The 24,329-nt window shown below is 50.3% G+C and overlaps 4 protein-coding genes and 1 long non-coding RNA gene across 12 annotated transcripts; 3 read left to right on the top strand and 2 right to left on the bottom strand.

Annotated features, from left to right (window-relative positions):
- Positions 1-1,095: 1,095 nt before the first annotated feature.
- SIT1 (signaling threshold regulating transmembrane adaptor 1) lies at positions 1,096-7,340 on the bottom strand. Of its 2 annotated transcripts, none has more exons than XM_047830220.1 (6): positions 7,326-7,340; positions 2,600-2,798; positions 2,350-2,485; positions 2,206-2,264; positions 2,027-2,088; positions 1,096-1,936 (listed from the first exon to the last, which is right to left on the bottom strand). In XM_047830220.1, exons 2-6 carry the CDS (start codon positions 2,643-2,645, stop codon positions 1,703-1,705), a joined length of 537 nt encoding a protein of 178 aa, XP_047686176.1. In that variant the 5' UTR covers positions 2,646-2,798; positions 7,326-7,340; the 3' UTR covers positions 1,096-1,702. The 2 variants fall into 2 exon arrangements, with proteins under 2 accessions (XP_047686176.1, XP_047686175.1); XM_047830219.1 differs by lacking the exon at positions 7,326-7,340 and adding an exon at positions 5,820-6,367.
- On the top strand, positions 2,795-5,096 carry LOC125150376 (uncharacterized). Its single transcript, XR_007146336.1, has 3 exons — positions 2,795-2,973; positions 3,410-3,500; positions 4,195-5,096. It is a non-coding gene; the product is annotated as an uncharacterized LOC125150376 (long non-coding RNA).
- On the top strand, positions 6,643-9,179 carry CCDC107 (coiled-coil domain containing 107). Of its 2 annotated transcripts, none has more exons than XM_047830218.1 (6): positions 6,643-6,827; positions 6,917-7,068; positions 8,406-8,466; positions 8,558-8,648; positions 8,745-8,857; positions 8,939-9,179. In XM_047830218.1, the coding sequence occupies exons 1-6, from the start codon at positions 6,722-6,724 to the stop codon at positions 9,154-9,156; spliced, it is 741 nt and encodes a 246-aa protein (XP_047686174.1). In that variant the 5' UTR covers positions 6,643-6,721; the 3' UTR covers positions 9,157-9,179. The 2 variants fall into 2 exon arrangements, with proteins under 2 accessions (XP_047686174.1, XP_047686173.1); XM_047830217.1 differs by having other exon boundaries at positions 6,644-6,827; positions 8,403-8,466.
- Positions 9,180-9,454: 275 nt separating this feature from the next.
- Positions 9,455-13,033, bottom strand: ARHGEF39 (Rho guanine nucleotide exchange factor 39). 2 transcript variants are annotated; one of them, XM_047830210.1, is made up of 9 exons: positions 12,854-13,033; positions 12,556-12,650; positions 12,174-12,294; positions 11,802-11,920; positions 11,126-11,196; positions 10,750-10,878; positions 10,340-10,569; positions 9,998-10,086; positions 9,455-9,830 (listed from the first exon to the last, which is right to left on the bottom strand). In XM_047830210.1, exons 1-9 carry the CDS (start codon positions 12,989-12,991, stop codon positions 9,815-9,817), a joined length of 1,008 nt encoding a protein of 335 aa, XP_047686166.1. In that variant the 5' UTR covers positions 12,992-13,033; the 3' UTR covers positions 9,455-9,814. The 2 variants fall into 2 exon arrangements, with proteins under 2 accessions (XP_047686166.1, XP_047686167.1); XM_047830211.1 differs by having other exon boundaries at positions 9,455-9,827.
- A 3,645-nt stretch (positions 13,034-16,678) lies between these two features.
- On the top strand, positions 16,679-24,090 carry CA9 (carbonic anhydrase 9). Of its 5 annotated transcripts, XM_047830200.1 has the most exons (11): positions 16,679-18,781; positions 19,633-19,662; positions 19,941-20,111; positions 20,259-20,401; positions 20,479-20,571; positions 21,646-21,712; positions 22,571-22,728; positions 22,933-23,077; positions 23,216-23,242; positions 23,656-23,737; positions 23,881-24,090. In XM_047830200.1, exons 1-11 carry the CDS (start codon positions 18,400-18,402, stop codon positions 23,945-23,947), a joined length of 1,365 nt encoding a protein of 454 aa, XP_047686156.1. In that variant the 5' UTR covers positions 16,679-18,399; the 3' UTR covers positions 23,948-24,090. The 5 variants fall into 5 exon arrangements, with proteins under 5 accessions (XP_047686156.1, XP_047686154.1, XP_047686157.1 ...); XM_047830198.1 differs by lacking the exon at positions 23,656-23,737; XM_047830201.1 differs by lacking the exons at positions 22,571-22,728; positions 23,656-23,737 and adding an exon at positions 21,816-21,919.
- The last annotated feature ends 239 nt before the right edge of the window (positions 24,091-24,329 follow it).

The following is a 24,329-nucleotide window of genomic DNA, read 5'->3' as shown; positions in this document are numbered from 1 at the left end:
GAAGTTCAGGGCTAAACTCGGCGCGGGGGGTGTGGGGGGGTTGGATAGGGAGGATGGGGGGTGGGGAACGGAACTGTCGGGACTACATTTCCCAGCATGCCGCGGAGGGGCAGCTGTACGCATGCGCAGAGGTCGTGGTAGGCCTGCATGGTGCCTGGCGGGGGCGCTCGGAGTTCGGTCGTGAGCTGGCGGAGACCTCAGCAGACAAGGGAAGCCGGTGTGGGGGCGGAGTTTAAGGCCTGGGTTGGTGGTGGTACTGGATCGGCTGCAATTTCCGGCTCGTCCCAGAGGTTGGGGGACCCCAAATCCCTTCTCTTACAGAGTCAGGCTCTCACGTACCCCAGACCGCGGACACGTTGAGCAGTCTTCAGACTAGCAATTCTCAGAACCCCACACCCCGCTGCCAGTGGTTCCCTGCAGCCAGTGCAGGCCCCGGAAGCCACCTTCCCTCCCACACAGCCTCAGCTGCCTGCTCTTTACCGCGACCCGACCGGGGCCTCTTCTGGGGGAGGTCCATGTTGGGGTCCTCAGAGGTCCAGAAACCCCGGGGCATTTGGGTTATTCTGTGTGTGTGCAGAGGGTCCCCCATCTCATTGGGATCACCAGGCTGGGCTCAGGCGCACCGTTCTCTCCTCTGCTTTTCTCCGAGACTGTGAGTGGGGGAATGAGAGAATTTCAGAAGTAGAAGCCTCGGCTTCCACTGTCTTCTACCCGTGAAACCTCCGAAAGGTCTGTCAAGCCACACTTGCCTCTACAGAGGCCGTAGGAAGATGGGTTGTGGTAGACCTGAGGTTGTGGCTGGTGGCAACGCAGTCATAGAGGCCATGGGGAGAGTAGGTTGGGGGCTGGTGAGCTCCAGGTGATGGGAGTGGGGTGACTGCACATCCTGGCAATGTTCTAGCAGCAGCTTGAGGAGCAGGGCTCTTGCCTCCACCCCAGCACCCACCCTTGGCACTGTTGATGTCACCGACCCTCTTGGTCCATCTTCCCCAGCTAGGTGCCCCCGGAAGTGCTCTGTGCAGACAGCAAAGCTCACACGCCTACAATGTGGGGCCTGTTGCAGGTCTGTAGCCCTCTAGATAAAAATCTAAACACTTTCTGAGACGTAGAAGTTTTATTTGAAAACTTGGGGACACAACAGAGGCAGCAGGATGTGGACTGGTATTCTCCTGCCAGTGTTCTCAGATAAGAAGCCAGGCTTGGGTTCCTCAGGTCACTAGATTCCAGGATCCCTCCAGACTATGGGCTCCTGAGGAGTATACCCATCCTTGTCCTCTCAGGCTGTTCCCCTTTCCACCACTGCCCACTTCCTGTGTCTGAAGGAACACTGAAGTGTTAGGGGTAGACTTTAAAGGAGCGGGAGTGGAGAGGATCTGGTTAAAATCCACAAGGAGGAGGAAGTGAGAACCTAGGAGCTTGGGGCCTTAGAGTAATAGATGGGGGGAGGTGGATGGAGAGGGGGCCACTGCCTTTGTTTCCTCCCTTCCCAAGAAACTGGGGACCTACTTACTGTTCCCCTGAGATGTCTCCCTCATAGCTCAGATAGGAAGTTTGGGGAACGTTACCTCCTGTGACTGGGCAATGGCTGCATGTCTTGGGTGGGGGTGAGGGGTGGCTGGGAAACAGTCATTCCAGGGACAGGGTAGCAGTAGGCTAATGGAGGCTGGGGCGATGCTTGCCCCACTCTGCCAGGCCCTCCATCTCAGCTAGGTGCAGGCTGGCTATTGGCATAAGCCTGGTCTGGGAAGGAAGCCCGCGCTCTGCGGGTCTGGGCACACACTGAGGCGTAGAGCTCAGGCTCAGGGCCTGAGGCCTGGGGCTTTGGCTCAGAATCCAGCACCACCTCTGAGTACTTGATGGGGGTTCCAGGGCTGGGGATACGGCCCTGAGAAGGCCGCAACTGCAGGCTGGTATAGCACATCACTTCCTCTGCAGCCTAGAGATTCAAAGCTGTTAGAAGTTCACTGGACCCTTGGAAAAGCCCCCACTTCCTTCCCTCCCCTCTTCCTCACCACAAATGACTCACCGTGCTGGGGCCTCTAGGCGTTGGATCCTGCTGATCTGGCCCTGGTTCCTGAGACAGCCGACCTGAGACAGGGAACAGTAGTGATCTGGTTACTTCTTGTTCCTCCTCCTGCAGTCCCTTATCCCACCCACCCAGGACGTGCGTGGCCTCTGTGCCCCTCCCCTCTGTCAGCTTCCTACCAGTCTGAAGATAATGCAGGTTCCCATACAGAGGGACCTCTTCCACAGACCCTCCAGGGCTGCAAGACAGAGATTAGAGGATGAGTGGGGACTTCTTGGTAAGGAGGAACTCTTGATCACCTATCTCTGTTGTCCCCTACTCACCGTCTCTGTCCTGGGTGGCTCTGGCTTCGGCCACTAGTCCATCGGAACAAGTGCGCAGCCAGTGAGATGAGAAGCAGCAGCATCACAGCCCCTGAGAGGGCCCATAGTCCCCAGGCCTGGGCAATGGAGGGGATTCCTGTGGATGCCAGAGGATGGAAGGCATTACTGCCCAACGCAACCCTCCAGGTCCTAGCAAGTGGGACTTCGGACCATGTGACCCCTCCCCCTGCCCCTGCCCCGCCCAGCTCACCGGGCACTAGCTGATCCGAAGTGTAATTGTCACATCTGCTCCTCATGACTGCTGATGTGGGAGCCAAGTCTGCAAGTCCTGTGCCGAAGGGTCAGCCTGGTTTATGACCTGATAGCCGCTGCAGGCCCCTTCACTCTCACCCCTCCCTGGGCCTGGCCCCCACAGCTCAGCATCTCCAATACTGGTGGTGGCAGAGTCACTGGTTTCCGGGGAGGAAGGGGGAGGGGATGGATGAGTGCAAGAACAAAGACACCGCCCTGTGCCTGCACCTGCGCCACCCAGCAGCTTCCAGGCTTCCGCCCCCACCCTTTGTGGCCCTGTACCCCCTTTGGCCAGAGGAGACGCAGGCCTGAGATTACTGTGCCGCTGTGCAGGTAAGCCCATAAAGACTCGCAGGGGACAAAGTAGCATGAGGCAGGACCAACAAGACAAGGAAGCCACACCTTATGACAGAGATTCCCTTCTGCCACAGGTGTCTGCCTTTTCTCTCCAACTCTGAGACCCATGCAAGAGAATGTATTCCTCACCGAGCGTGCTGCAAAGAGGAATGGGACGGGGAGGCCTCCCGATACCTACAATCCCACCACACCCTAAGGCTGACTATAGGGGATAAGATCACCATTGTCATTCTTATTATTACTGGTATAATAGTTTAGGGGATAGAAGAAATTTAAATTCTCTGCTCCAGACCCACTTCATCCAAACTGTCCCTAAGAACTGTCAATCTCAAAAGTTAGTTGAATTAAAGAAACCTCTGCCCCAGTATTATCCTGGGAAACTGAGCCATGTCTTTGCACTTGTTCACTTCAGGGAGTAGAGTACCTGCCCTACCCAGATACAGACCAACCACATGGGATGCTATTGACATGGGAAGAAGGATTTCAAGTTCCTTAGACCAGAGGTCAGTGATATGTCTGGCCAAATTCCCTAAAGGCAATGATCAGTTGAGGACCATTTATTATATTATACCTGGCCTGAACCACCTGTTTACATTGACTGTGCCAGTTGGCTTAGGTTCAAGGTTTGGACTACACTGCTCTGCAACCAGGCTGCCTCCTGATCATCAGCTAAACTATGACAACTCCCCTGAGTGTGGGTCTCTCCTCCCTACCCTGCCCCTTACCTTTCTGGAAGAACAAGATACACTCTTATTCCATTCATTTCATTAACATACATATACTTCATTCATTTAAGTCACACGTGCTGATTGCTTGCTTATGTGCCAAGCTTTGGAGATAAAATTGTGAGTGGGAAATGGTTTTCTTCCTCAAAGTGCTCTTGATCTAATTAGGAACACGACCCTATGTATCCCAGACAATTAAAAGTCAGCGTGGAACACAGGGAAACTACCCAAGTCTGCCTGGAGAAGTCCTGGGTGGAAGAGCTGGGGGTTGGGATGATATGAGGTGCCTGATAGGGAGACAGAAAAGAGTTGGAATCTCTGACTTGCCTCTTACCTGTATTGTACCTGATTAACTTACTCAGCCTTCCTGAACCTTTGTTTCATAATTCTTTAAAAGAGCTTAATTATATTTACCTGTTGGGTCATATTTCTTTCTCTTTTTTTTTTAATTTTTTTATGTTTATTTTTGAAGGAAAGAGAGAGCGTGAGTGAAGGAGGGGAAGAGAGAGATGGAGACACAGAATCTGAAGCAGGCTCCAGTCTCCAGGCTGTCAGCACAGAGCCTCACGTGGGGCTCGAACTCACAAGCTGTGAGATCATGACCCGGGATCATATTTCTTTCAACAAGGATTCATTGAGTGCCGGCTAGCACCAGGTGCTATACTTAGCTATAGGGATAAAATGATAAAGAAAAGAAATATGGCCCCTGCTCTCCTGCAATTAACAGTCTAGCAGTATTTTCTTTTTATAAGCAATTTTCATAGAATAATTGACTTTTAATTAACTGATTTTAATAAACAAATGGATTTTTTCCAATTTTATTAAGATATAATTGACATGTGATAGTGGTTTTGATCAGGGAAACAAAGGCAAGAAAAATGTAGTTCAAATTTCCTTACAGCTTGCAAGCCCACTGATAGATACCTGAAATATGCAGAGCGTGACCTTCCTCAAAGAACTCGTAGCTGCCTTAATGCCTTAAAGTCTATATTTTATTAAACGCTAAAAGTGACCTTACTTAACAGCAACTAGCCCCTCAAGGTCCTGAAAGCCTTGCTTCAAAATTCCTTAGAAACTTACTTTACCTCTATGCCCCTTCCCTCCACAAACTTAAAAGTATATAATCAAGTCACTCCTTAACAATCCCAGTACAGTTCTTTCTGCACCATCCCCATGCTATAATAAAATCACCTTTTTGCACCAAAAATGTCTCAAGAATTTTTTTCTTAGCTGTTCTCTCATGAACCCCACTTCAAATTTCATCAGTTTGAAGAAAGCACAATAGTTGCACTAATGAATAAATTAGAAGTTAAGGGTTCTGGGGGCGCCTGGGTGGCTCAGTCGGTTGGGCGTCCGACTTCAGCTCAGGTCACGATCTCGCGGTCCGTGAGCTCTAGCCCTGCGTGGGGCTCTGGGCTGATGGCTCAGAGCTTGGAGCCTGCTTCCGATTCCGTGTCTCCCTCTCTCTCTGCCCCTCCCCTGTTCATGCTCTGTCTCTCTCTGTCTCAAAAGTAAATAAACGTTAAAAAAAATAAAAAATAAAAAAGTTAAGGGTTCTGAATGAAGGAAACACAATTTGAGATCTGAAGGTTGTACATATAGTCATTGACTGTACAGAAAGTAAGTCTCAGTGGAAGGTGCCCAGGAGTTATAATTTCAAGTGCCTGACTCAAAGCAGCTGCTCAAGTTAAAATCACTAGTAAGTAGGCACGATTCTAAGCATTTTACTTGAATTATCCCACTTAATCATCATAACAGCAGTGAGATAAATCTGTGTTATCACTACGTTATCACACTGAGGAATGGAAATTCCTCAGAGTAGAAACTAAGGCACAGAGAGAATTAAGTAACTTGACCAAAGTCATTTAGCTTTCATAGGGGAGGCAGGATGCTAGTCCAGGCTATCAGTCCACATTCTACTATGTGCCATGGTACACAATAAATAGTGGCTATTACAGGCATTTTTGCCCATTGGAGAGGGTAGAGAAGAAAAGGCCGTGGCAAGAAAAGGGAATTGCAAAATATATATATAATAGCGATACAAAAAAAAACAGTGTCCGCCCTCCCCCCCCATTGTGGCTCAGGGCATAATCTCACGGTTTATGGGTTCGAGCCTCAGGCTCTCCGCTGATCGAAGGGAGTCTGCTTGGGATTTTCTCTCTCTTCTCTCTTGCCATTCCCCTGTCTCTCTCAGTGTTAAAGATTTTTTGTTAAACGTGTTAAGTCACACGAGGAAGTGGTGTTTCAATGGCTGCAGGAGCGCTGCCGAGGGGCTTAGACGATGCCAGGGTGATCCCCAACGCGTCCCAGCTAAAGTCTAAATGTCCGTGGCATATACCAAAACTACAGCCGTACTGAGAATGAGCCCCGTGTGGTTGGTGCGCACAAACGCACTGCCTGCGTAACTAGGAGAGCTGACTGAGGACACACCCCTGCAACACGCCGCTCAGCTCCCCCACCGCCGTACACCGGGGGGGGGGGTGGTCGCTTCTTGGCGGACTTTACAGTGAAACACAGGGAAGGTCTACGTGCGCACGCACGTGGCACTCTCTGCCCGCGGTCCGGGGACTTTCCCCTAGGCGTTAATAAGGAACAAGTCCCCCGTTTGTAGCCTAGGAAACAGGCCTTCAGCACGAACTATGCAAGGGTGTACAGGCTCTACTCTTTTATAGGTCCAAGACGCTATTCATCAACTGGTTAGGGTGAATAGATTGGTAGCATGAGAAATAAAAACGACTTTCCAGCATAACCTTACAAGACTGTACACTTCTAGAAGCTTTCTGATTAATAGGATTCCTAACTAGATAAGAAATGAATTAATTTAGGAAAGCAGGCCAAAAGTCCTATGCTAATAAGTCTGCCCCGCCCACACGCTGAGTGGGCGTGGCCTCCCAGTGCAGCCGCGAGCAGGACCCACACACACTGCTCCGTGTACGCATGCGCGCTGGTGCTCCCGGACAACACTGGCGCCGCTCGGGGCCGTCATTCTGTGGTCTGCAATGGCGGACTCGGTTTCATGTGTGGGTGTGCTGGGGTTGCTACTTGTGTCTGCACTGCCCGGGGTCCTCGGAGACCGCTCCAGCCCCGACCTCCGGGCACACCCAGGTATCAGCGAGGGCTACTGGAGGGAGGCTAGGACTGCCCACGGGTCCCAGGCCCCAGCCCTACTGACCCGCCTCTGCCCTCCTCCGCAGGAGACCCCTTCCAGGTCGGCCCTGAGGCCGCGGAACCCCGGCGACGGCCGCCGCCCAAGGACCAGCGCGAGCGGGCCCGGGCCGGGGCTCTGCCTCTGGGGGCGCTGTACACCGCAGCTGTCGTGGCTTTTGTGCTGTACAAGTGTTTGCAGGTGCGGGACGACCAGGGGTGGGGATATCCCGGGCCTGAATTTCCCATGAGGGCGCTATGGTACCATGAACAAGACACATCTTTCTGTCTGTAAACGAATATGGTAGAGTTCCTTGGCTTCCCAACATTATGGGGTTATTTTAAGCACCCATCGAGGTAGCGGATGTAAAGGGCATTTGGTAAATTGTAAATAACGACCACCACATTTAATCCTCCTGACAATATAATGAAGAGATTAAGTCACTTGCTCAAACTTACCGAGCAAGTAGTAACTAGTAGGGCTGGGATTTGAGCCCAACAGCTAAATGTCCATACTACAAAAGTGGCTCCTGGTAGGATTCCAGTCTTGACACAAGGTGTGGATTGCTGTAGCCAGCGCTCAAGGTACCAAGCAGTTTCATGTTCACCTTAGAAAGGAGGCCCTGAAATGTGAACTGACAGAACATTTTGGTGTATTGAAATAGTTGAAATGGAAAGTAGTACCTCCCAGGGTTCAACCCCAGCCCTATTACTTATTTGCATTGGGAAATAGGGGGCTGAACCAATTTGGAGAGGATACGAAATTAAAAAGGATAGCTAATCATGATTCCAAATAGAATCATGGACAGGCTAGGATGAGGGACCGGATTCACTGATGACATTGAACTAGAAATGATAATATATTCTATTTTTGGACCCACGTACTGTCTGGAGGAAACTTAAGTTAGGAGTTCATTAGTTGAATAATAAAGTTCAGTTGTGTGATGTAACAACTTACCACTTCCCAAATCAAAGCTAGCAACAAGGTATTGCACTGTATCTTCTGCTCACAACACTCCTGGAGAATTTTATTCTCTTCAAGGTGCTACTTAAGAGTATTATGTGCTCAGTAGAGCAACCAGAGAAAACCATGTCAAATGAGCACCAATTCATTTGAATAAAGTTGGCATTATTAACCCAGAGAAGACAATGGGGAAGGGCGGTGGGCAAGGAAGATGGTCTTCCAATTCCTGAGTGGCTATGATGTTGAAAAGACAGGATTTTGGAAGGCACCATGGAAAGAAGAGACATGAAGGACAATTTTTGGTTTTGTATATAAACTAACAACCAGAGCTTTATCAAATTGGAGACAGCTGCTCATTCCCGGAGGTGTTTCTTTAGACTCCGTGACTGTGGAGGGGGGGCATACTGACCTGCTTCAGGTCACAGGTGAGGAGCTTGACTGGATGTGATTGTGATTCTCTGAAGTAAAGACCCCATAGCTTTCTCTACAAATTATCCACGTCTCGCTGGCTTTGGAGACTGAGGTGATGGAGAACCTTGTTGCTGCAGTATAGCCCTCTCCTTCTTCTACAGCAGGGGAAAGAGGAGAATGCTCTTCTCCAAGAGGAGGCAGGCAAGAAAGAATCACTGCAGTCAGGTGGGTTTTGCACAAGTCTGTGTTTGGTGGGGGATCAGGGGACAGCAGAAGGCATAAATAACCATTGCTCTCCTTTCTCCCTTACCCCCAGAGCAACAGTTGGCCCAGTTGACACAACAGCTGGCCCAGACAGAGCAACACCTGAACAATCTGATGGCCCAGCTGGACCCCCTTTTTGAGCGGTAAGAAGAGCAATGAGCCTGTGGCCAGAGGAACTTGTGATAGGTGGAAGAGGTGGGGACACGTACTGGGTAGCCTCTGAGTGGATATTTCTGCAGTGTGACTACCCTGGCTGGAGCCCAGCAGGAGCTTCTGAACATGAAGCTTCAGACCATCCACCAGCTGCTACAAGAGAGCAAGCCAAACAAGGGTGTGGAGGTTCCAGAACCAGGTAAAAGGTTGGGAGGTGAGAGTCTGGTGGAGGTAGCGACCGTTTCTGAGACAGGAATATTCCCAATCTTTCCCCTCACAGAGGCCAGCATACCCTTTCCTGAGGACTTATGTGTAGAGGAGGAGGAGGCTGGTGACAGTCAGGCCTGGGAGGAGCCCTTGAACTGGAGCACAGAGACAAGGAACCTAGCTCCTCCCTGGGAAGTGGAGCAGGGGCTAAGGAGAAGATGCAGCAAGGCTGTGGGAAGGGCCGCGGCCCCAATCCCCGCCTGGGAGGAGGAACGACAGCTGAAGGTTTAGTAAAACAAAGTCTGTTCTTGTGACTGGATATTCCTGTGTGCTTTTTCCATTCCAGCTGGCCATACACACACCCATACTAGGTGCCCAAGAACAACTGGGCCTTCTTGAAAAGCTTCCCTTATTAGGACAAAACGAGGCCACCTTCCAGTGTGAGAGCTGATAGACAGAGGGAGCTCTAGTTCTTTTCCTTGTATTCCTGAGGCCACCACCATCATGCCAGCCTTCCTGGCACAGAAAACCCTCTTTCTCAAATCCCAGAGCTGAGATAGAGAGGCCTTTCCAAAAAGGAAAACAAAAACAAAAACAAACCACTTTACTAAAATCCAATGGGAAAATAAATTATAGAAACGCATACAACATAAAAACATCCACGTTTACAAAGCTGTAGTCTTGATGAACGACCAGCTATAAACACAGCACCGGGCTTATCAGTCCCAAAGCCCCTCATCTGTATTGGAGGGGGTGGTTCAGCAGAGGTTCAATTGGGTCGGACTTTGTTTCCTTATTCTTAGAGGCTGGTTGGTCCCAAACAAACACAAAATGACCCTTCTCAAACCATGAAGGGTTCTGTGTTTTGGTTAGTACTGAAGATTTCTTTGTACTCCTGACTCTGATCTATCCCTCAAGTATCCTGGGTTCTGGAATTTGTAAGATTCCTCTAGTTCTTCTGGCTGCTGTGGAGAGAAGATGGTCAGTTCAGGCACTGGCATGAGCACTCTATTAAGACAAAATCCCTCATGGCATTGGGGGTGCGGGCGGCCCAGCAGATGGAGGACATGAGATAGGATTAGAACTGCTCATTTCTACCTCGTGGGTCTTCCTGAGGGAAGACACAACTTACCTGATGGCCAAAGTCAGACTGTGGTGCCAGCGCAACAGCTCTTCCTGGTCTGTGGACATAAGCAGTAGCTTCTCACAGGGAAAGGACAGCTGGGGAGAAATCACCTCTTAGTGCACAGTTCAGAAAGGTCCAGGCTAAAGGTGAAGGCCTTGCTGTTTCCATGGACGTAATTTCAGGCTGAGATGAGAACTAACTATGAACCCCAAACTCCTGTTATCTCAATATAGGTGGCTTAGTTCCTCTGAAGGGGGCCCAGGCCCAGGAGATAAATTAGGTACACAGGTGTTTGAGGTCTATTTTGAGCCTCTCCTACCTTACCTGGGGCTCCCGGCTATAACTTACGCTGAGCAGTCCACCACAAGGGCCTCCTGAGTGGCCAAAGACCCTGTGGAGTTGACACTGGGCCATGGGGTAGAGGGCACGGCAGGCAAAGGTGCCACTCTGCAGCAGATGCAGTGGGGGTCGAGGTTTGGCCATGAGGAGCACATCCGAGAAGAGGAAGAACATTCGGGGCCGAGGCTCCCCACGGGGAGGCACTACCAGTAGCCAGCCCTGACGTAGGAACCAGCGACCTGAGGGGTGGGAGAGCTGTTACTCTGGTGCTGCTCTAGGACCACGATCCATGGGAACAGAGGGAAGGGGAGGCTGAGGAAATAGGGTGTATGTGCTGGCAATACAGAAAAAGGTGGGTCAGAAAAGGGCAGTTCGAGGATTGAGGAGTGGGGGAAGAAGGGGAGTAGTGTGCAGACTACCTGAGGTAAGCCCCTTTGCCTGGCGGCCACTGAGCAAAGCCTGAACACGCCGGAGGTGCTGGTCATTCTTCTGTCTCTGACCAATGCTGTGGACTCTCTGAGCAGTCTCACTGATCACCCGGGCAGCCCCTGCAATAACATCCCCAGCCCTACTCCCAGTACAGCTTTGACTGTGGGTGACTGATGGTGGTGAAAGGCTATTCTGGAGGGGACTGGGGTTAGGGTCTAACCGCTTGAAGAGCAGGCAGGGCAACAGGGACATTGTGTACATGTCAGTGGAAGATAGGAGCATACCAGATATTGTTGGAGGTCAGAACCAGAAAGGGATACAGGAGAGGCAGCCTCCTGCCTGTGTTTCAGAGGAGCAAGAACATACGTGTGAGCTGTTGGTGGTCAGGGCTGTTGGGACCTGTGTTTTCAGCCAAAGCCATGACAAGATTTTCATACCTGGAGTTAGACAGGTGGAAGTCCATGAGGGGAAGCAGAGCGGGCAAAATTCCCTCTGCCTGACCTACATATCACCCCCTACACACACTTCAGTTCAAGGCTGAAAGATCTACTTCAGATTATTGTGTCCCCCTGCCCCACCCTTTCATCTGGGACTCAGGCTCATACCCCATGGCCCTCTTCCATCCCACACCAAAGAGTCAGGAGCAGACTGAGCATAATTTGGGAGTCTACATCCCATGATGAAGTTAATCAACCCAAGGAGGATGCTACAGACAACCTCACTATATGCTCTTAACATCCCCAGGGACAGAAATTCTAAGCTAGACCAACCTCTCATCTCAACAAACTTCCAGATACCGTGTCACTAGCTCTATTACAGGCCCCTCACTTCAATGTAGAGTTCCACATTCCCAGCTAAGGGCCTGAGGCTGCAGACCCCAGGTACTCCAGTGGGTTCACATGTATTCTTGTGAGGTTCTTAGGAGCAGTTTGTCCCAGAAGAGAGAGAGACAGTGGGACAGAAGCCATAAGACCCCACAAAGCTGAGAGCGGCAGTCATACAGACTCAGAGAAGTTGGCTGAGTCAAGGTGAATTTACTCACTGCTGCAGCCTCTGCAGAGGCAGAGGGAGCAGGTCCTGAAGATGCAGGCTTCCAAACTCAGGGCGGCCTTCCTGAAGTCGCACAAACCTCCGGAAACGTTTATTTTTCTTTAGTTGTTCCTGGAGTGATGAAGAAAGGGTTGGCAGCAGGGGGAGAAGCCACCCCTTATATTGTACCCATCTGTGTGCCCAGCCCTCTGTAAGCTGTGTGCTCCTGAGAGAACCCCTACAGGGAACTTAGTACAGACCAGGGCACCCAGAGGGCCCTATAAATGTAGTAACAGTATGAATGAAGTTTGTATCTCCAGAGGAAGAGGCAATGTATGGGGCAAGAGGGGATGAGGGAAAGGACTTGAGATCATCTTCAGGTTACCTGCAGGGTGGTCTGGGACCTCTCTGCATTGGCAGCAAATTGGGTGTAGAGCTCCAGGTGGGGGCAGAAGCCTTCCAGCCCCTGTCCCCAGTGCCCTCCTTCGAGGTAGGGAAGCAGCTCTCTGCGTGGGTGAGGACAGTAAAAGAGCAGTCCAACAACTACGCAAGCACCACCTCATTTAATTCGCATAACCTTGCCCCGGAGGTAGTGGTATTACCCCATTTTGCAGAGGGAAATCGGGGCAGGTTACGGCACTGGGCCAAGACCACAGGTGAGTTAATTGGCAGAGTCCGTATCTGAATTCGGGTCACCCTCCAAGCTTCGTGCACTGCCAGAGGCCAGGGTTCTCCCTCTTCTCTTTCCCCACGCCCCTTCTACTCACTGGCTGGCGCCGTAAATGAGCTCCCAGGGCCCAAACAGGGCCTGGCGCTCCGCTGGTCGCAGGGTGCCCTTGGCTCTCAGAATCCCCACGAAGTACTGCAGGAGGAGAATACCGGTATATACTCTGTAGGAAGACGAAGCTAACGCCAAGCCGCAGCTAGAAACTGCAGAATGCCTGAGCTCCCTTTATGCAGGAGAGACAGTCCAAGGCCCACTATACTCGGGGTCAGGGACCTCGCGGAGACCCTCCCATACCCTGGGGTCCCCGCCGCAAACGGGAGGGTGTGCGCAGCCCGCACCGTGGCCACCAGCCCCAGCTGTTCCTGGTAGCGCCGTTCGGTCTCCAGCAGCTCCCGGGCAGTGCAGGCGCGTTTCCGCTCCCAACGGGCACGCTGCTCTTGCACGGGGCACCGAGCACTGGCTCCCGGGCTCTCCATGCCTGGCTAGGGGGTCAATGCTTCCGGCCTCAGCCCGCCGGTGATTCAAATTCCAACGGCTCCTGGGGCAGGGCCGAGGAGAAGAATGCGCCCCCTGGCGTCGGGAGGCTCCGCACAGGACAGAGCACCAGCGGGGGCCACCGAACCGCATCCAGTCTCTGCCATTACGGCCTCGCCCTACCGCCAGGGCGGCGCTGTAGGCGCGCGAAGCCGGCTCGGGCAGCGTCGGGTGAGGCAGGTAGGTGGCCCTCCTCTGAGTTATGCGAAGTTGAGGCAGCAGTCTGGACCTTGAGGTAGGACACCGGCAGGGCCTCAGTGTCCCATCAGTAAATAAGGTAGGGGACAATAGTTATGGTACATATTGCCCTGGGCCTGTGCCAGACACTAGGGCACAGTCGTCCCCAGTGCTTTTCACTACTAGGAAACCTCATGGGTCACAAGGATTGAATATTTTGCCCCCCTCGGACAAAAGTTGGTAGGTTTTAAGTTACTAACTTGTTTTCTCCTTTCATACAGATCCAAAACCTGACAACCAATTAGCTCCTGGTCAGCAAATGTCAATAACCAACGTGGTGGTCGAATTGCTGTAATTCGGGCTAAAGGCTAAAGCTTGTGGTTGATTAGTCGGTGCTACCTAGTCAAAGATAAAATGGACCAGATTTTCCTTACTTAGGTCTTTCAAAAAAGACCAGGCAGTAGCCCTGGAGGGTAAATTGGCAGTGCCGTCTTGTGTGTATGAGAAGTCTTAAAATGTGCTTACTCTTATGACCTAGCAATTCCATTTTTAGGAATGCATCCTAAAGAAACAGATATGTGGACAAAAATATGTATACCAGGATGGGTGGTACAGTGTTGTTCATAACAACAGAAAACTAGAAACTATCTAAATATCCAGTGGTAGAGAATTGGCTAGGAAAATTATGGTACAGCTATTTAAGGAATAATATGAAAGCATTAAAAATGGTGGGGGCTTTGGGGCACCTGGGTGGCTTAGTCGGTTAAGCATCCAACTCTTGACTTTGGCTCAGGTCGTGATCTCACAGTTCATGAGATGGAGCCCCACATTGGGCTCTATACTGACCCACATTGGGCAGAGCCTTCTTGGGATTCTTTCTCTCTTCTCTCTGCCCACCCCCCCCCCCCCAAATAAATAAATAAACTTTTTAAAATGATGTAAAAAAAACCTGTCAATATGGAAAAACATATAGTGTATTGCCACGACCAAACAAAGCATGCTACAAAGCTGCTTGTACAATATGATCCCATTTATGTATAGCATATATGTGACTGACTGGAAGGATAAACAATTGAGGTAATTGTGGTTGTTATCTCTAAGTGATCGGATCAAAGTTAATGCACTCCACAAATATTTTTTTAAGCACCTAATCTGTGCCAGGCACTGGATCACTGAGGTTAAAAGGGTGAATAATTCAAATATAGGGGTCTTTTAAAATTCCCTTGTTTTTCTCCTTTTCCCAAGTTTTCTGCTTGAGCATACATGCATTACTTTTTAATTAGAGAAAGAAATGCTGTTAAAGACCAAAATGTTAAGAAACCTTCAGACCCCATTCCTACCACTGTGGACTCCTAGGAATTTGGACTCCAAACCAAGAACCAGGGTACTGTCAGGGTTCTGAGGTCCCCTCTAGCTCTCTGACATTCTAAGAATTCCAAAGAGATATGCTGGACTTAAATCAGGGGAAAACAACTTGAAGGGTTGGATGGGGGAAAGAGAAAGTTTGGGTCAGACTGCCTTGGACTCCAGTTGCAAGGAAACTGGTGATACCATATAGGTAGAGGACTGTTTACACTGTCTCCAGTGAATGTGGGACAGTCCACACTAAGAGTTCAAGAGTAGAAGGGGACAGATAATCCCATTGTAATTAGTATCACCATGAGTCTCTTCTGCAACCATAGGATGAGCAGAAACGTGGCCCTCAATGTCTGAAGACACAGACCCTAATGACCAAACACTTTGGCCTTAAACACCACAGAGAGGTCATGAATCAGGCAGGTGGTGCCCCAGCCAGTTGGTCCTGAGTATGCCATATCCCAACCTGGACATGCTCAGGAAACAAGACTCTGGGAGCTCAAACCTGTTTTAGGATTTGGCAGACTCCCAGCTGCAAAGACACGATCCAGGGTCAGAGTCTACATTCCCCACCCACACCAGAGACACAGTCACACACAGAAACAAAGAGCTTAAGAAAGATAGCACCATGGGGAATTACATTCAAAATTTAATTAAATTTAAAAGCTGAGGGGAACCTGGGTGGCTCAGCCAGTTGAGTGTCCTACTTCAGCTCAGGTCATGATCTTGCAGTTGGTGAGTTCAAGCCTCACATGGGGCTTGCTGCTGTCAGCCTGTCAGCACAGAGCCCACTTCAGATCTTCTGTCCACCTCTCTCTGCCCCTCCCCCGCTTATGCTCTCTCAAAAATAAATTAACATTTTAAAAAACAAAAAAATAAAACACCAAAACAGAGAGAGACCTGCACATAGATGCAGATCTAGGCTGGCCAAAAGCAACTGGCCAAAAGCAACTGAGATGGTAGGGAGATGTGTGTAATTATATAGAGCACTGCAGAGCAGTGTACCAGGGGATCCTGACAGAGACCTAGAAAGGAAAACAATGGAAATATGAAGAACATTTGGAAAGAGGGAATATGAAGTAAAGCTGGAATGTATGTGAGAGAAAGATCACACATACAGACTCGAGACTCCAGTTAACATGGTGCTTCTGTCCTCTGTGCTTCCCATGACCTTCTCCACTTCAACTAGATAAGTCATTACCACATTCTATCTTGTTTAGGTCCATCCAATTCAGATACTAACATGTACCTTCCATGTGTCAGTGTCTAACCAAGGTGCTGACATCACAGCTAACCCAGACAATGAGCTGACCTTCCACATTACACACTGGATCAGATTTCTGTAGATGGCTCTCAATTTGGCTCCAGAAATAGCAACCTAGATTGCTAGGCTGACCACCTCCTTGGAGGACAGCAGTTGTTCAGCTGTGCAAGTTTTGGTGTACAGTATGACAGTCTGACAAGGCAGATAATTTGGGGTGCTATAAAAATGCAATGTCATGCTCTTGGAACAGTTGTGGTTTGACAAACACAAGTCATTGACAATGAGCTCCCTGAGGGCAGGGAAGGCGTCTTAGTCAATTTGGTTTTTCTCAAGTCCTGGCAAGCTGATCTGCAGAGAGAAAAATGTTCAATAATGGTTAGTGAATAAAAGATTTAATCAAATACTGGACCCTGCCCTTATGGAACTCAAGGCTATTAGACCAGATAAAATGTAATAAATCACCATAATATAAATTGGATGGTGGGCAAGGTAATTAGCAAGGGCACGCAAAGAACCGGGGTGGTTCAGAGGCACCAGAAATCTCTTCCTGTGGTATAGAGTGGAGGAGGTGGCCTTTGAGCTGAGTCTTGAACCACAGAAGGTATACAGACGAGAGAGTAAAACTATTTAACAGGGTAGTGGGTGCACAAGTACTGATTCATGTACTAGAAGCTGGTTGGGACATTCAAATGGGGTCCTTGGGCCTCTGCTGTTCCAGGCATTACCTCTTTTTTTTTTTTTTTTTTTTTCAACGTTTATTTATTTTTGGGACAGAGAGAGACAGAGCATGAACGGGGGAGGGGCAGAGAGAGAGGGAGACACAGAATCGGAAACAGGCTCCAGGCTCCGAGCCATCAGCCCAGAGCCTGACGCGGGGCTCGAACTCACGGACCGCGAGACCGTGACCTGGCTGAAGTCGGATGCTCAACCGACTGCGCCACCCAGGCGCCCCCAGGCGTTACCTCTTTAGATAAGAGATCATTAGAGTCCCCAGGAAGAAGTGAGGTAGCAGAGCACCCGGAAGCTAGGGGCTAGTTCTCAACAGGGTTAGAAATACTTCAATATATTTCTCTAATCCATACAACCAAACTGGTACATATGTGCTGAATGGTAGCCCCAGATACGAACTTCCTGAGATGGCCTGACTCTCTTCTGGTTTGTTGAAGCCATAGAAACCTTATTAGAATGTGAGCTACAGAAAGAAAAAAAAAAAAAAAAAAAAAAAGAATGTGACCTACAGAACAGTAGAGGCTGTTCTCTAGTTCAATGCTGTATCCCTAGGGCTTAGAATGGTCCCTGGAGAATTGGAGGAGTCTTAATAAATGTTTCTCAAATGAGTAGGCAGACTGGGAACCCCAAGTCTTGGGGTCCTTTTACTTTTCATCTCCTTGCACCCACTCTTCCCTTCCAACCCATGTTGCACACTAGCCATCAACACAACCTAGTATGAGACTTGGATTCTGTCATTCTCTTGCACAAGATACTTGATGCCTTTCCTTTGCACAAAATACCACTCTCCCCGTTGTTTTTAGTAATTGAATTTCTACTTCTTCAAAGTCCTGATCAAATTTTGCCTACTCCTGTATTACTTTCTGAGGCAAAATTGATCTCTCTCCCCTGAATATTGTGATAGTGTTTGCCCTCACTCACTAGACAGTGAGCTCCTTAGGACAGGGACTGTGTTTTATTCATTTCTGTACCTTTAGTCCATAGGCCAGTGCTGGACATAGTGGATGCTAAATAACTGTTAAATATAAGAGTGACACTAGATGAACAAAGGTGGTCAAAAGTCTGGGGGGCAGGGTGAAATGAATAGTTTAATTTGAATGGAGTATGAGGGAGAGTAGTAGGAGATAAAATGGAAAGGCTTCTTGGGTAAGATTTTGAAGGGACTTGGAAGTCAACTAGAAGAAGAAGGTGGACAGATGGAAGTCAATGAAGGTTTTTGAGCAGAGGTGTAATATGATAAATAAATTTAGTTTCAGCCCATCAGAGTCCCTCTCCTACATGTATTCAGTTTTCCATTTATATTCAGATTAGCCTCCCACCTGCCTATCTGTCCACGCACCCCAGGCCTCCCCAGCAGTTTGTCCTACCCCTTTACCTGCTCCTTGTCTGGGCCAGGGAGATATACATGGGCTGCTTCCCCTCTTAGCCAGAAGCTGTGGGGGCCCCAGCTCCCTGTCTTTCCCCCTCTCTGCCTGGGGCTGGGAAGCAGGCCAGGGTTAGCTGAGGCTGGCTGGTGAGCAGCTGGGCGGTGCCAGGGGGAGCCTGTGCCAGGTGGTGCCTTGGGTTCCAGGCTGAGCCTGTGACCCCGATAACCTCCTGCCTGTGCACATACCTGCCCCTCACTCCACCCCCACCCAGGCTTTGGTATCGGGGAAGGGGCATAGGGCCAGGCAGACCCACAGGACTTTGGCTCCATCTCTACAAAAGGGCCCTCTGTGAGTCAGCCTGCTCCCCTCCAGGCTTGCTCCTCCCCCACCCAGCTCCTGTTTCCGATGCACGTACAGCCCGTACACACTGTGTCTGGGACACCCCACAGTCAGCCGCATGGCTCCCCTGTGCCCTAGTCCCTGGCTCCCTCTGTGGATCCCGGTCCCTTCCCGGGGCCCTGCTGTGCAACTGCTGCTGTTACTGCTGCTCCTGGTGCCTGCCCATCCCCAGAGCCTGCCCCGGATGCAGGGGGCACCTGGGTTGGGAGGAGATTCATCTGGGGAAGATGATCAACTGGATGGGGAGAACCCACCCAGTGAAGAGGATCCACCTGGAGAGGAGGATCCACCTGGAGAGGGGGACCCACCTGGAGAGGACCCATCTGGAATGAAGACTGAACCAGGAGAAGAGGACTCTCTGAAGTTAGAGGATCTACCTACTGTTGAGGTACCCAGGGATACTCAAGGCTCCCAGAATAATGCCCACAGGCACAACAAAGGTAAGTGGTCAACAGCCCTCCAAATCTAGGTTCCAGGAGGTTTTCCTCCCCCCACTAAACCCCAACCCAGGCAGGGATTATTCAGGGAAGGGGAGGAACCTATACTCTGACAGTAGCTTTTTCCATTCTTGGGGGATCTCATGCCACCAGACCCTTCCCCCTTTCAGAGCTAGAAGGGGATGAATGGAGACAAAAAAAGCATAGATAGGAGATGAAACAGAAAGAGATGAGAAAGAAGAAAGAGTATGGTTGGGGAGGAGAAAGTTGAGGAATGTGGAAAGAGAGAAGACATAAGAGAAATAAGAATATGAGGGAGGAGGAAAGATGGGGGTGGGGTAGCAGAGGAAGAGCAGGACGGGTCTGTAGACTGCAGATGAGGTGATCTCTACAGACCCGTCCTGCTCTTTCTCTGCTACCCCACCCCCATCTTTCCTCCTCTGAAGAAACTGAGACCTAGGAAGAAGGAATAGCAAGTAGAGGATCCTGCTATTTTGACTCAGAACCCAGGAACTTTGGGAAGGGAGTTGGACACAGGGAGAAAGGGGAGAGGGTCGACTGACTTGGGCCTGGAGACTGAGGCCCTGGCCCACTTTAGAGACTCTAAGACAGTGGTTGCAAACTAGTATCTCTGGGGCCAGTAGGATCGTTGGGCTACCAAGCTATGGTGTTATGTTTGTTTGCAATCTGTTGTGCTTTATACCTAGCCACTTAAGGCATTTGCCTTACCTGCTATGCCTTTGTAAGGCATCTGAGTTGGAGAACCCCTACTAGTGAGGGGGACCCACCTCATGCTGGACGCTGGGGAGGGACTGGGCTTAAAGAAAGGCTTTTCATCCTTCTCATTTATGCAGGAGATGACCACAGTCATTGGCGCTATGGAGGTGAGACACCTACCCCCTGCACAGACCCAACCTGGGCATCCTGCTCTGCTGATCTGAACCCCCAGCTATCCCCGAACATTGGTCCTGTGCGTCCCACTCAGTGCATCTACGACTGCGAGTCCCCAACACCGCCGCCCGCTGCCTGTGTCGGTCCACATCCCTGATTTCTATTTCCCGCCTCGTTCTTTCTCACTCCACCCCCTCACTTTTTCTACCCTGCTTCCCTAACAGTTCCTGGTCTTGTCACTAGACTTCCAGTCCACACTCTCTCATTCCAGCCGACCCGCCCTGGCCCCAGGTGTCCCCAGCCTGCGCAGGCCGCTTCCAATCGCCGGTAGATATCCGCCCGGAGCTCGCCGCATTTTGCCCCGCCCTGCAACCCCTGGAACTCCTAGGCTTTGAGCTCCCGCCTCTCCCAGAACTGCGCCTGCGCAACAATGGCCACACCGGTGAGGGGAGCCTCCGGGAAGGGGCGGAGGCTATCTGGGGATGCAACCTGGCCTATAATGGAAGGCGGGTGGGGGCTGTGCTAAGGAGTTTGGCTGGCCCTCCTAGGTAGGCTTGCTCTCCGGGCTCACTGGGCTCTTCCCTCGTAGTGCAACTGACCCTGCCTCCGGGGCTGGAAATGGCTCTGGGTCCCGGGCGGGAGTACCGGGCCCTGCAGTTGCATCTGCACTGGGGGGCTGCGGGTCGCCCGGGCTCGGAGCACACGGTTGACGGCCACCGTTTCCCTGCCGAGGTGAGCGCGCAGCGGAGAGGCGAAGGGGGGCGCTGGGCGGGGTATCTTGTCCACTCCTAACCTCTGTTCCTCTCCAGATCCACGTGGTTCACCTCAGCACTGCATTTGCCAAAGTTGATGATGCCTTGGGGCGCCCGGGGGGACTAGCCGTGCTGGCCGCCTTTCTGCAGGTACCAGCCCTGGACACCCCTATTCCCTGCTTCCCCGTACCCCAGAGCTCAGTGTATCTTGACCCCAGACACCCCATCCTAGCACACTCACCCTGGCACCCAGCAATCCTCATTCACTTACTGATTAATTCATTCAACACCTACCCACCGTAAGCCAGGAGTTGAGCCACACCAAGGAGTCAGAAACTGTGGTTCCCGGTCTCTAAGGAGTCCACCACCAGTGGGAGAGGCTGAAATGATAGACATATACAAAGGACACATAGTAAGAGAGGTGGTCAGGGAAAACTTAACAGAGGAGGTGAAACTTGGAAGCCTTCACTAGTGGGAAAGAAAATGAGATATTCCACACAGAGCCAACAGTATATGTGGACTAAGAATATGGCCCACTCAGGGAATGGCAGGTGGAATGGACAGGACACCAGGAAGAGTGATTTCTTGCTTACTCCTTTAATTTCCACTTTGTGAAATGCGATAAAGCCTAAAGAAACATTTAGTGACCTCTTTGGATCTGTAGTGATCAAGGCTACATACACAGTGATTAGAAGAGACTAGTAAAGTGGAGGGATGGTGAGGTACCTTCTAGGCTCAGTCACTGCCTAACTGACTACTTAATGCCACCCTGACAGCACAAAGTTCAGAAAAGTGCCACTGAAATAGCATGTCCTTGCTACAAAAGTCAAACGCATGAATTATTAAGGTGAATGCAGAGGTAATGAGAATACAAAGGTTATTATGGTTTTCTGTGGGGAGACCATGGAGTGTAAAGGTGGAGGTGGGCTCAATGAGACTGGTAAAGGTAGTAGGATCCAGATCACTGAGAGCCTTCTATCCTAGTAAAGTGGCCTATCTTCCTTCTCTTCCAATTTGCCATTGAAAACCAGCCCACCAAGCATATTAGGTTAGTTTGCAAAGTGGAAGTAAAATGATTGAGTAGTAATACATAAGATTTTGTGTTCCCCAGCATTCTCAGAACTGAGAAGTGGAGGAGGGCTAAGGGAAGCCTACCTCATCTTCAGGCCTCTAGCCATGGCCCTAGATACCTGTAAGAGCTTGTCTTGTACTGTTATTTCCCAGGAGGGCCCAGAAGAAAACAGCGCCTATGAGCAGTTGCTGTCACATTTGGAAGAAATTGCTGAGGAAGGTCAGTTTGTTAGTCGGGCCACTACCCTCAGTACTCTTGTTCATGAAGAGTTACCTTTGGGGGAGCCTCAGGTGAGAGGATGGAGATGGCCCCCCTCCCACAGGCAGGGAACCGACATGTGAGCTGACTGACTATGGTGTTGACAATAACTGTGAAGCTGAGAAGAGGTTAACAGGCACAACCATACTGCTGCCCACAGGCTTTACGGTAAAACAAAACAAAACAACCCAGCAACCCAAAATCAAACAAAAAACAAAATAAGAGCCAAAACAACAACAACAAAAAGACTGCAAAAATAAAATAGCGTTTGGAACTTAAGAGGTTGAGTCTGGGGAGCTAAAAGTTTTCTGAGAACTGTCTAGTTCTCCTTCACAAGCATCAAATATTTTAAATTTGTACTTTTGTTAGAAATCTTTCCCTTCTCAGCCACTCTGGGTCATTTTAAACCTCACTACTGGACCTTAGATTTTACTAAACTAGAAGGAACTGTGCTTTTTGAGTTTTTGTGTCTGTTTTTTTATAGTTTCAAACATCTAAGTTCTTCAGCTCACTTTCCCTTTTCGTTCATTTTGGGCTTAAACCTGTAGTCCAGCATGTTGTCATAGTATGCAAAGTAAGAGTGAAGAGTCAGAAGGAGCACCTAAGGAGCCCTTCTTTCACTCTGGGAGGCCCCTCAGCCCTTTATCTTTTTCTCAGTTATGTCTTGTGCTGAGTTATGGGAAGGGACACACCTGGTGAAGAAGTGCTCTCAGGAACTTGCCTCCGCTTGGCTTCTGGGAGATGAAACTATATCCCTGCACCCAAAAGCTTTGGAGGGGAGAAATCTAGGTGGGACTCCAGCACAGGTCCTCTCCGCAGACTCAGAGACTTGGGTCCCAGGACTGGATGTATCTGCACTGCTGCCCTCTGACCTCAGCCGCTACTTCCGCTATGAGGGGTCTCTAACCACACCCCCCTGTGCCCAGGGGGTCATCTGGACTGTGTTCAACCAGACAGTGAGGCTGAGTGCTAAGCAGGTGGGGCTGGGGCATGGTGGTGACATAGGGGATGTGGGGGAAAGAGGTATAAGGATGAGATCAAGATGCATAAGGAGATGAGGGGGCCTTATGGGGGAAGAGGGGACAAAGGGGTTGAAGCCCTGAGGTGCTGGCTGTGAGTAGGCCTGTGAACCTTTCATTTTCTTGTCATGAGCCCACCCCCCTGTCTACTGACCTCCCTAGCTCCATACCCTCTCTGCCTCCCTGTGGGGACCTGATGATGCTCGGCTACAGATGAACTTCCGAGAGACGCAGCCGTTGAATGGGCGAATGATCGAGGCCTCCTTCCCGGCTGGAGTGGAGAGCAGCCCCAGGACCGTTGAGCCAGGTGCAGCTTGGTGGTGACCCATATTGCCATGTCCCCCCTGGCCACAGGTCCCTCATCGTCCCATGTGTCTTCCTTTGTGCCTGTGTCTGTCATCGGTAGTCACAGCCCCTGGTTCTAATGTCTCCTTTTTCTCTTCAGTCCACCAGAATCCCTGCCTTGCTGCTGGTGAGTCTGTGCCCCTTCTCTAGCTCCTGACCCCTTGGCACTGTTCAGCCTCAGGGGCTAGGGCCACCTGTACCCCTTCTCCTTTTCTGCAGAATAGACCTCCAACCCCAATAAGAAAGAGGGTCGGATCAAGAGCGGGGGCTCCTCTGTTGTCCCCAGGGCAAAAGTTGGTTAGAAAGAAGCCCCAGAAATCTAGCATCCTCCTTCCCAAACAACCTCTTTTACTTGCTTTTAGGTAAAAAAGGTGCTTATCTTACTCGTTCTTGTGTATCTACCCCCATCCCTTTGAGGGCTTCTTCTGGATTCTGAGACACTGAGGGCAGCTGAAAAACCTGGGGGGCAGGGGGGAAATATACTGAAGCGGGCTGAATCCTAGACTCTTCACTCTGAGGCGGCCTCTCCTCTCCCTCCAGGTGACATCCTGGCCTTGGTTTTTGGCCTCCTCTTTGCCGTCACCTGCATCGCCTTCCTTGTGCAAATGAGAAGGCAGCAGAGGTATACCTACCTGCTTCCTTGCGCCCTTCTTCCTCAGGCACTGCCCCACCTCCCTGGCTGGAGTCCAGACGTTTCATGTACTTTGTGTGCAAATGAGTTCATCTGGAGGGGCAGTTTTCTGACTAGGCTTTTGTGTTGTGTAGACTCCGAAGTGGGACCAAAGGGAATGTTAGCTACCACCCAGCAGAGGTCACCGAGACTGTTGCCTAGAGTCCTTGGAACTTGGAGAATGTGCAGAGAAGCCAGCCAGAAGAATCTGAAGGGGAGCTGGAGACTGTCCTGTCCTACCCTTTACATCACTTCCTTTTTAAGGTCCAAATATTTTTTTAAATAAAAGTTTCTAATAAAATATATGGAAGGCAGCTTTGTTCTCTAAATCAGGATGGTGTATTCATTTTCTATTGCTGCCTTTAACAAATTACCACACTTTATGGTAATGCAAATTTATCTTCTTAGAGTTCTGGAGGTCAGAAGTTCAAAATGAATCTTATAGGCTGAAGTCAAGGTATAAGGGCAGGTTCCTTCTGGACACTTTGAGGGGAGGGTTTCCTTTTTCAGGTTCTAGAAGCAAAACATTCCTTGGCTTGTGGCC

The sequence above is a fragment of the Prionailurus viverrinus genome, chromosome D4 (genome assembly GCF_022837055.1).
Source record: "Prionailurus viverrinus isolate Anna chromosome D4, UM_Priviv_1.0, whole genome shotgun sequence".
NCBI classification, from domain to species: domain Eukaryota; kingdom Metazoa; phylum Chordata; class Mammalia; order Carnivora; family Felidae; genus Prionailurus; species Prionailurus viverrinus.
The sequence above is the reverse complement of the archived record's forward strand: the minus strand, read 5'-3'. Positions and strand labels throughout refer to the sequence as shown.